Source organism: Setaria italica, chromosome I (genome assembly GCF_000263155.2).
Source record: "Setaria italica strain Yugu1 chromosome I, Setaria_italica_v2.0, whole genome shotgun sequence".
Taxonomy (NCBI): domain Eukaryota; kingdom Viridiplantae; phylum Streptophyta; class Magnoliopsida; order Poales; family Poaceae; genus Setaria; species Setaria italica.
The window spans coordinates 38,413,850-38,425,324 of record NC_028450.1 but is presented as its reverse complement, the minus strand read 5'-3'; the positions used below and the strand labels follow the sequence as shown (position 1 = coordinate 38,425,324).

The following is an 11,475-nucleotide window of genomic DNA, read 5'->3' as shown; positions in this document are numbered from 1 at the left end:
CTTATGTAGCTAGAAATGACTAGCTAGAAATCAGAAAATCAGGAGGACAATATTAAAAAGCTATGCAGAATTCTTACTTGAGATGAGCAGTAGTAGCCGGGAGACACAAGGACCAGAACTTTAAAAAGGAAGGTTGGTACATGTGTGTCTAACCATCAAAGATGGCATTTCCATACCCTTTTGGGTGCACACACCACACACGCACTCATTGTGGTTTAACCTCAAAGTGAGCATGGTCTGAGGCATTTGTCTGCTTCTGACGATGACGAGACTGCTATCTTCAAGAGTGTCGATGTGGGCAAAGCTCGTCATCAGAAAAAGGATGTTCCGGATGGAAGCTAATAAATTGTTGGAAGTTCTTGGTCGCTGCCTGCACCAACTCCCTCGCATATGTCAAAGGGGGTGTCATCACTTGCTTGCTCCAGTTTACATGGTGAAAGAAACTACCCTTTCTACCGCCATGAAACAGGTGTGCGTTGCAAGCAACCGTGTCTGCTCACTGTTCAGCTACCCATCTGTGGCTTGTACACAGCTGTATCAGTGATGAGGCTACTATACAAGGCTTTGAAACTCTGGACTTCCATCTCTGAAATCTGGCAATGCCATAAGCTCAAACTCTGAATTCCCATTTCTTAAATTTGGTGATGCCATTATGTGAAATTCTGAATTTCCATTTGATATCTGAAACTAGGCAATTACCTGATCTGGAACTCCCCTCCATTTACGGATTTTGGCAATATATGATCTGATCCTCTGGACAGATAATCTCTCAGTCTGTATCCATAAAACTCACTGTCTCTCACAAATCAGGCCCCAACTTTCGCCTAACTACTCCAACCTTAGATCCTAGCTGCCATACAGCAAGGTCCTACGACATCGACACATGAATGAGCACTTGCAAGAACTGTCTGCTAAAGCTATCATTGTTTTTAAAGCACAACATGGTTGAATTCATCTAGTAGCAGCCAATCCAGCGTCAGCGAAGATATCAGCAGATCACGAATTAAAGTATGTGGCCTATGGGAGGGCGAGTTGGTGAGAATTTGAGGCCGTCCGCTATGTGTTGTACCTCGCATGACTCGTGCAGAGATCTAAGAATCTTTAGCTCCTATTTGAACTTATCAGGGGAAGCACACATATATGCATGGCTGCCAGGCCCGTACCTAAGTTTAGGTGGCCCCGGTGCAAACACAAACTGGGCCCCATATTTCGAAGATACAAATAAGAAAAATATAGTTATACTTCACAATGTAATTACCGTAATCATTAATGCCTCGCAAGCTCATGCTAAGTTGCAATTTCACTAAATGCTGATTGCATCTGCATCCGCATCAGCCTCGTGCCGTAGTTGCCGATTGAAGGTGAGACGTCATGACTAGAGACTCTTTTTTGTAAATGCCTGATTTGATCGTCTAGGTTATGAGCTATTGACTTGACTGGCTTGACGTGCTGGATTGTAACATATATATATATTTTAGTGGGCTAATTGTTGCTTAGGGTGGCCTCTCAAAATTGGTGGCCCGGTGCGATCGCGCCACTTGCGCCACCTAATGTACGGGCCTGGCTGCTATCGTTTTTGTTAACCCTGGCTACTCTTAATTATTTTAACTTAGGCTGCATTAACGCTGACAGTAGTTTTTCTACGTGCTGCTGGAGAATTATTCGGTAGATTAGGTGCTTGTCTTCTCTGGCCCATCCCTCCATGAAAGCTCTGGTAATCAGATTTTAGTAACCCCTTGACTACTGCTACATATAGCTAGATACATTTAATTAATATGTCAAAACTTATGTATTTGCCCAAGTCTTCAGCATGAGAGAGTACAAGTAGCACTGTGCTATTATGTATTGTGGGTTCAGATATAAACTACACTATGTATTTTAAATTCAGATGTAAAACGGTTGAGCTGCAAGCCGGCAACAAAATTCTAGTCAACCTTATGAAGCTGATGCAGAAAACATCATCAAGTAAGAAACATGCATGGATAAGTAGCACCCATAACGGTTCAGATGTGTAGACGAAGAATTGTATATACGCATGTATGTTGGTATACTGACTTAGGATGACACATGCAAATGACAATAACTAGGCACGAGTAAATTCATAAGCAATCACCTCATGACACAACTCATAATAAAAACTAGTCGCTATACAAGTGGACGATGCATGCCATTTTGATAAGGAGAGCTTGCATTGAAAAAGTTGGCAGGACCAGATCAAACAACCTCGAGTCGGATTCGCTGCGTTTATAATTCAACGGTCCTGCAAAACAATCATCACAGTCAAGCACCATTGTCCTACTACATGTCTGTGGAAAGTAATTCAAATTTCAAACCAAAGCAGAGCATAAATTAAACCAGTAAAAAAAGGTAAAATTTCTGAAACCTGAAAAAAAATACACGATATATTGTTCTGCTGGGGTCTGGCAAAATCTTCGGGAATGAAATATCACTATAAACCTCAACAGTATAAATTCTCGGCGAAATCCAACGACGCTATAGCTTTACTAGGATCATCAATAACATGAGATATGATGAAGAACGGCGCTGTCAGGAGCCGAGAGACACCCTGAAAGGGACGTGGAAACGCTAATCAATCCTTACCGCGCGTTTTGTTTCTATACGTAGTATGGTTGTTTCTTCCAACCGCTCTATAATTATTTTGCAAAAAAGCCTCTCAACTTTTTCATAATCAACCTGCAATTCGGAATATGTCTTGACGATTTTGCAAAAAGGGGCTGGGGTGGCTGCTGCGCCTGCTGCCTCTGCCGCCGACGTCGGGCTGAGGTGGCCATGCCGGCCGCCAGGGCTCCTCCACGGGGTGCGCCGGAGAGGTGGGAGAGAAGAGAGAGAGGGAGGAAATAAGGTTGGCTAGTTGAGAGGGAAGGGTAGGAGGAGAGTTCGGAGTTGTAAATTGATGACGTGGCAAATGTGTTTCTTCTCCGAACTTATAACACATTTTTGAACTACTAAACGATCTCAAATGAAAAAGTTGTCAACTACAAAGTTTAAAATCTCATCGAGCTCTACAATTTTTATATAAAGTTTGTATTCATCCGAGATCGTATACAAAAGTTTGTATTAAAAAAATATAGCCTTCAAACTTAATCATTCCCATCCTTAGCTCTGTTTCTATTTACGGAGCCCAACAACGGTTGCGCCGTCATCGTCATACATCTTGACACCGCTCCCATCGTAGGTCGTCTTCTACCGCGGCAATAGGACTCCGAACGGCGGTACGCCACTCAAAGCTATGCTCGCCCCCGCTTCCGTTGGAACACACGAGTTCCATGTGTGGGTCCTACGTAATAAACAGGTAGCATCAAACCACTCACAAATATCTTCTACTACTATATTTGCAAAGAGAGGACTACTAGAGACAACGCACCAACATATTATAAAGCGAAGCCAACATATCATGAATAAGCGAATAATAGTATGAGAGTAAGTAAGGATGTCGCTACGGGTATTTCTGCTACTAATATATAACGGGGCCACGGGGAGCAGGCGGGCGGGCAGGCAGGAGGAAGAGGTGACGACGACCGCGCCCTTTCCCCACTCCCATGCTCACGTCCCTCACGTTTGCGTGCATGGGGAGGCATCTCGCCCCGGCCCCACGTCGCCAAGCACGTGGAATTCATCGCATCGAACCTGCGTGCAAGCCGCCAAAAAGTCGCAGGAGGAGAAGAAACTAATAATCTTACAATCACGGCGTTGAAAGGAAGGCTTAGGTGACCCTCCATTGCTGTGGCCTGTGGGCTATGGAGCAGGAGATAAGAGTGTTACCCCCACCCTTCATTGCTGTGGCCTGTGGGCTATGGAGCAGGAGATAAGAGTGCAGTATAGATTACTGGCAGCCATACACAGCCACAGGCAATACTTCCTTTTCAGGCTAAGGATCCCAGCTGCAGAGTATTTTTGCTTGATCTCCGTGCAGTTGTTAGAGCAATGCGAGCGAATCTATCATCGCGGGACCTGGGCCTCACACGCCGCTTTTCAGATATAAAGTTTGGTTGCAGTTCAGCGACCTGATTTGTCAATCATGTAGGGTTCCAGAAAGTGGATATATATGCTGAAGTTGCTGCATATTTATTAGGACCTTTTGCAAGTGTCATATACTACAGATCATGGAGTGCTAGCTAGATCCAGTGTGATGTTAGTATGTTTACACATATACATATCTAGATTCAGTAGTGCAAGTGTTCCGATACATACCATGTCTGCTCCCTCAAGATGCTGCAAGCTATGCATTGCAAAGAGATTGGTGAAGGTCAACAGGCAAATGATGGATCATTTCCCTAAATCCAAAATTTTGATGTTGGGATTTGACTCTTTTTTTTCCCAACCAACTTCTTCACTCACATCATGAGCTCAAGCTGAGTAGTCATGCATGTACCCTCTGCACTCTGAAGACTCTGAACATGTGGTTCCATTCTTCTAGAACCATGTTCAGACGTTCCATTCCCACCATAGGACTAGGTAACTACGAAATGCAGCAATCACAGAACAGTGCTCCACCTACCTAATCGAGGCATTTACTCTTGGGCTGCAAGAACAAGCTGAAGTCAAGCTTCTGCATACGCAATTCCAGCTGTACACTCTCATCACTTGGAATCCTTCCACCATATTTTTCTTAGGTTCTTTGGCGAGATACAATGTATGCATAGGTGGCAATATCACCTGTACTTCCCTCACTTGAGGAAAAAAAAAATCTAAGACTCTGTACGATGACATTCAGGAATATACATGTTGACATGCAAATGGTATATTTCGTGTGATCCTGTAGCTTTATTTGATGTGCTACCAGGTACCAACCTGTTCCAAATACAATATGTACGAACTTTTGAAGCAGATATGGCTTGTTTTCAAAACGAAAACCAACTAATACTTGGATAATCTAAGACTCTCATATAAATGTGTACTAGGAGTTGTTGAAATTGTGCGGTGCGCCCTGCAATCTATGTGCTTTCTGGAGTAACAGCCCTGACAATTTGTCTGAAGAGACTGAGATATGATAAATCTCAAGATCATGCTGAGCTGAACTAATTAATGGTGATCTTAGAAGAAATATTGTAAATATAATACAACTATTAAGGTGGCCTCTATGAGACTGAGATTGCTAAGCCAAGTAGCACTGTCTAGCAACCTAGCAAGCACACCCAGGACAAGTCAGCAAAGGATCAAGGATCCTTATATTTTAGTGTGGACACCAAGACCACTGCCCTTTCTACGACGGACGTGCACGTCGGCATACTCAAATGACCAAGGGCAGATTAGTCATTTCTACTTGTATAAACTATGTTTAACCTGGGTTTAGGAAACAGAGATTTCCGAGTCTTTATATACCGGAAGCTGTGTTCTGGTGACCAGCCAGCAAAGAAACAGGGAGCTTCAAGGGCCAAAGGGAGGCAGCAGGCAGGTTGTCTCCCTCCTTCCCAACTGCACCACCCTACCCAAGTCCCATCTCACCTATCAATGGGAAGGTCTCCTTGCTGTGATGAGAATGGCCTCAAGAAGGGCCCCTGGACCCCTGAAGAAGACGAGAAGCTCATGGAGTACATCCAGAAGCACGGCCATGGGAGCTGGAGAGCACTGCCGAAGCTTGCTGGTATGCGGCGCAAACTTCCTCTTCTCTCTGCGCAAAACAGTAGATTGCTTCCATGAAAAATGTAGCTCATCGATCTGATTTGTTCTTGCAGGGCTCAATAGGTGTGGCAAGAGCTGCAGGCTGAGATGGACCAACTACCTCAGGCCAGACATCAAGAGAGGGAAGTTCACCCAAGAAGAAGAACAAACCATCCTCCGGCTCCACTCCGTCCTTGGCAACAAGTACTGCACCTTACCGGCTAACATGCATCTCTAGCATGTCCAGCATCTCACTAGTCTAATCCAGTGTAAACTGTTGCCATGGCCAAACCAGGTGGTCAGCCATTGCAAAGCACCTGCCTGGGCGGACCGACAACGAGATCAAGAATTTCTGGAACACTCACCTGAAGAAGAAGCTGATCCAGATGGGCTTCGACCCGATGACGCACAGGCCAAGGACCGACTTCTTTGCTGCGCTGCCTCAACTCATTGCGCTGGCCAACCTCCGCCAGCTTGTGGAGCAGCGTCCATGGGACGACCACGCCGCAAGGCTGCAGGTTGAGGCAGTCCAGGCTGCAAAGCTCCAGTGCCTGCAGAACCTGATCCAGTCTGCAGCATCCATTGCCACTAATCCCAGTTCCAGCAGCATCAACACCATCCCCGACCTGGAGCAAATTGGCCTCCTGAGTCCTCCGCAGATGTCTTCCTTGTCTTCGTTGCCTTCTCCGAGTTTCCTGGAGAGTATCAGTGGCCAAGACATAGTAGCTGGACAACTGCCTGACATACAAATTCCTAACTCTTTCTCTGAGCAGCCCACCAGCAACGATGCCAACCAGAACTCGGACTTCACTCCAAAGAGTAGCGTTGAGGGGGAGAATGAAACCCCTAAAACGCTGCTGCTGTCAGAAAACTCCCTTCCACCGCTCACCGACTTCCCCATTTCCAACTTCGGCGATGCTTGCAGCGCCTCAAGCTGTGATGGTAGCAGCATTCAATTCCCGAGTTGGCCTGAGTTGTTTGATGAACAGTTCTTGAGCGAGTTTGTATGAATTCTGGTCTGGTGTGTGTGTCTGTGTTACTCTATGGTTTGCTTTTTCAGTTTTAGTTTTCTTCCTTTCCTACCGCTATTTTTGTGCCGTATTCTGGTGTGAGTCTCAGTTTGAGTGCAAATGCATGCTCCTATGCATATAAACTATACACCGAACACTTGTAAATATACAACTTTTATATAAATTTTGCAGGGTTGGATTCTCCATGCCCTTTTTTGCAAGACTTTAAATGTTCTCTGCAACCCACTCAGACTCAGGTGCTTTGTAAATCCTAAACAATATATAGTGCCAATGTGTGTCATATCATATGATTGTTAGGCATGAAAATAGTAATTGCATGCGGCATGGTGATCATATATATGAGCAATGCATATTAGTTGAAGAATTGTGCACTTGCAGATTTTAGAAGTTAGAACAAATGGAATTTAGAAGGAAAAAAAATGTTAAACTCAGAAATCATATTCTAGAACAGACTCAAATCATTAAGAATTTGCCATTACCAGCAAACAACATATTTTTCAGACCAGTCTTCTTTTCCGAAGATAAGCTTGTGTTCTATTCAAGTTGTGAGTGTTCTCTTGAAGAAATGGTACGAAGTGATCCATAATAGAAGAAAACGTCTATATGCTACACTCTGAGAAAGAAACTTGTCTTCCCAGGCAGTTACCGGGAGTTGACTGAAACCTGCTGTATCCAAAGAGCGACAGAAAGCAAGTAGTGCTGATAGGAAGGATCCAAACAGCTAAAACATACACTGCTGTCACTAATAATATTTAATTACACTAATCATGCATCAATCATAAGCTTTTCTGAAGCACTACTAGTGTTTTTCCTTAGTCAGTTGTCCTATGTCCTTGTCAGAGATCGAACATCCTGCAGCTTCAAACTATTTACAGATTAGTTTCCTTTTCAAATGCTATGCTTTCTTATGAGCAGGTAAGAGTTGATGCCTTTTCCTCCAAGATATTGACGGCTAGCGTTAACAAACTCATTTTAAATCTCTACCAATAACAGCATGGCTTTACCTGACACTGACATGTATCAATTACAAGGTCTTTTTTCCTATTAAAAAGATCGATGCATAAGCTTTTTGGGTATAAAGTTGTGAATACATTTTGGTTCAATTGTCATACAGTTGAGGACATCTGGAACAAGGAGAAAACCAAGGCTCTAACTAATTTGTGATGCCATAGGTTAGACACCGCATTAAGCTTCCCATGTCACTGAAGAAAACTAACATGGAGGCACAGAGTGATTGGAACTGGGAAAGAAAAATGCACATAAGACAAACTCATCCAGGTCACTCCGTACCATGCTTTAATATTTCAAATAGCTCAGCTCTTAGTATTCCTACAATATTCAGTATTTCAAATAGCCCAGCATGAATCCCAGTGTATAATTGACAGTGAGGATAGAGAGTGCAACGTGCTCCTATGGGTGCCTTTCCCGCCTTTTCCGCTCAGGATCATGATTTAAAGAGAGGATTTATGTAAACAGTAGCCTCCTTTCCTGATTCAAATTATCAACAAGACAACAAGTGCTAAGATAATCTACATAAAACCATAATAATCATGGATAACTCTACAAACATGATCATGAATGTGAAAGGAGTTTGTGGTAGTAATCTTATTCTGGTCCTGTGTCTTACAAATATTGTTCTATTTAACCTTTAGTTAGGAATTTAATTTTCCCATTCGATAAAAGAAAAGGGAATTTGATATTTGCTAGTTGTCCATCTGGAACCAATGTAAACAAATATATAACAGGAAGATGGGTAAAAAAGCCAATATCAACCAGAGAGTTGCATCGCTCTAGTAATTTGCACTACCTATTGATTTTGACACTAGAGTCCGAAATTCCAAATCGCTCTCACCAGCAGAGCAGTAAACATAGCTTTGTTTTGCATCAGTCAGAAGATAATGGAGTTGTTTTGTTCTATTGTTCTGACATTCACCACCTCTAAACCTGTCCTTTTTATTACTGCCCCATTGCTAGTTCTAGTTTGTATAAAGTTTTTGTGTTACCTATGGAAATCTTTGCACCATATGGCATAAAAGCCATTGTCTCATTGATAAGGGTTTTGTATATGTCTCTTGCTAATTACAGCTATTTCGTACAGGAAAATGCCAACAAATTACCTCCTTAAAAGGTTAAGCTACCTTTTTTTTTGAAATGAAAGGTACCAATTTTGAGCAAACATACATGGTTCTATTCTCTCTTTTTTCACTTTTAATAACTGTTTTTATGGTGTTAGGTAAGCATAGGTGCAATTATTTGCTTATGTTTTGTTGACACTTTTTTTTAATATAGAATGAATGCTTATGGACAACTAATATAATTCACAAGTCATAACTATTGTTCATTCCCAATCTCTGGTGTCTGAAGCTTCACTGATGAAACTGTAGTAAACTAGTACTGTACAACTAATGGTCTTATATGATCAGTCTCACCAATGGATGTTCTGAAGATGGAGGTTGGCAAGGTTATTCTTGTAATCCAGCAATAGAGTTACAGACCAGCAGTATAATGAACTGGTAGGATCAGAAACTATATTGGAAACTACCTTTTCTAGCCATTAAAATAAAGGTATCAAAGCCCTCAGATTTTATTCAGCATGGCAAGAAACTAAGAAAGCATGTACTTTCAGGTGCATATGATTGCTCATTCTCAATTTCTTGATAGCATACACTTCTAAAGGCAGTTTCATATGTGAAGCAGATAAGAAAATACATCGATAATACAGATAGAAGCATAGATTTAAATAAATCAAAATTTACAGAAGAGACTAACAGCCGAAATTCAGGTTTAGATAGAAATACTTAGCAGAATGTTAATACGGAATACATAATAATGAAATAAGGGTTGAAATTACAAAGGAACCTTCCTGTTACACTCGCATGAAATGACTTTTGCAGATTGCCCTCGTTTGGTCTTTTCTATTCCTCTTTTTTCTCCCTTAGAGATGGTGGTGGTCTGACCACAATGCTCTTCTTCCATTGCCTATCAAGCTTCCTAGACAATCTCTTGTTGATTCCTTGCTCAATTTCCCGCTCTCTTTTCACAGTCAACATACGAGCAATCTGAAGTAAAGATAAAAGTATAAGTAAACAGATAATTCTAAATAAATGGCTAATTGGGAAAAAGAAGCATAGGAAGTGCAAAATCAGTATTAACTTGATTGATGTTTTTGTGAATGCTAGCTCTATTGATCAGGCCAGATTAGAGGAACAGAGGTATGGATTAATCTGCAGCGAATTGTTTGTTCTAGGCGTGGGTACCTAGCGCAGTGAAGAAAGTTTGAAGAAGGTGATGATTATGGTTCCTAGTCATGTTGTTGTAAGACATATGTTTCTATGCCAAGCAAGTATATCTCGTAGCAAGATCAGTATTAACTTGATTGATGTTTTTGTGAATGCTAGCTCTATTGATCAGGCCAGATTAGAGGAACAGAGGTATGGATTAATCTGCAGCGAATTGTTTGTTCTAGGTGTGGGTACCTAGCACAGTGAAGAAAGTTTGAAGAAGGTGATGATTATGGTTCCTAGTCATGTTGTTGTAAGACATATGTTTCTATGCCAAGCAAGTATATCTCGTATACAGTGAACGACTTCCTTACCATTTTCTGGCTAACACGATTCTTTTATCTGCGCTTAGATGTCCTCGGGGAAAGAAAAAGGTCTAGCCATTTTCAATGCAGATTGTAATATAAGCATGTAAAGATTAAGCTTTGAGATATCCTTGAAACCAACTAACACAAAACACGAGCTTTGGAGCTGCCACGGTGGCATTATAAATCACAGGTAAAACCAGTAATATTTCAGCTCATACTTCATATTCCACCCACAAAGTGGCAAGTAACTACAAGTATTGAGAAGTAGCAGCTTGATGTCATACTAACTGTTCCATTCAGGAATCCCTTTATTATAAGCTTGATGTCATTGCGCTGAAGCCTTGAATTGATTTATTATAAGCTCTTTAACACTGAAGCATACATTAGAATTCAATAAGACAGATTGTCAAGTGAATATATCGGGCAAACCTCTCCAAGCACCCAACGTTTGACAAGATAAACTATCAATTTGTCATTCATAACTTATCTCATTTCTGACAATCGATGCTAATTTCCCAAATGAGGCCAATAACTTCATAAACAAACTTCGAATGGTAACAAATGGAGTGAGCAATATTACCCTCTTGCGCATGCGGCAGAACTCGCTGTTCTTGAACTCCTGGCGCGCGGAGCGCTTGAGGCGGAGCAGGAAGAGCTCCCCCTTGAGGTCCACAACCTCCTCCTCCAGCTGCTCCGTCGTCATGCCCCGGATCTCCTCCAGCTCCTGCTCTCTCTTCGCCATCGCCACCACCGCCGCGGCGCGGGGCTCCGCCGGCTTCGATGACATCGCCAGTCCGGGGAACCGCGTAGCCTGAGCGACACCTGAGCGGAGGCCAAGGAAGGCCGTGAGAGGTGCGGGTGCGCCGATGGCGCGGGGAGTGGAGGTGAGGGGCGACGCCGCGGCGAGAGACATTGTCGCCATTGTTCTTCCGCAGGGCTCGCGTTTTTCGCTATCGCAGTTTGGGCTCGAGGATAAGGGGATGATGATGGGGTTTATCTGGTTGTTCTTGGTGGGTTGCTAGCACCAATCTTGAAGCGTGATCTCATGGCCGCTGTCATAGAGTAGCTTCGTTGTGCTTAGAAATTGAACCATGACACTTGTAAATCAAACGGAGCACATTTTGAACATCAAATCTTGTTGTTAGAGGGCAAAGTTGAAGAGTCCGTTCAGTTAGAACCATGCCAAATAAAATGCCATACTATTTCACCTGAGATGGACAGAGAGAACCAGGC

The 11,475-nt window shown here is 42.7% G+C and overlaps 2 protein-coding genes across 2 annotated transcripts; one reads left to right on the top strand and one right to left on the bottom strand.

Annotated features, from left to right (window-relative positions):
• The first annotated feature begins 5,354 nt into the window (after nt 1-5,354).
• On the top strand, nt 5,355-6,853 carry LOC101785692 (transcription factor MYB16). The gene is made up of 3 exons (XM_004953902.3): nt 5,355-5,605; nt 5,697-5,826; nt 5,918-6,853. Exons 1-3 carry the CDS (start codon nt 5,473-5,475, stop codon nt 6,630-6,632), a joined length of 978 nt encoding a protein of 325 aa, XP_004953959.1. The 5' UTR covers nt 5,355-5,472; the 3' UTR covers nt 6,633-6,853.
• Nucleotides 6,854-9,286: 2,433 nt separating this feature from the next.
• LOC101785290 (50S ribosomal protein L29, chloroplastic) lies at nt 9,287-11,221 on the bottom strand. Its single transcript, XM_004953901.4, has 2 exons — nt 10,823-11,221; nt 9,287-9,712 (listed from the first exon to the last, which is right to left on the bottom strand). The coding sequence occupies exons 1-2, from the start codon at nt 11,162-11,164 to the stop codon at nt 9,569-9,571; spliced, it is 486 nt and encodes a 161-aa protein (XP_004953958.1). The 5' UTR covers nt 11,165-11,221; the 3' UTR covers nt 9,287-9,568.
• Nucleotides 11,222-11,475: the final 254 nt, after the last annotated feature.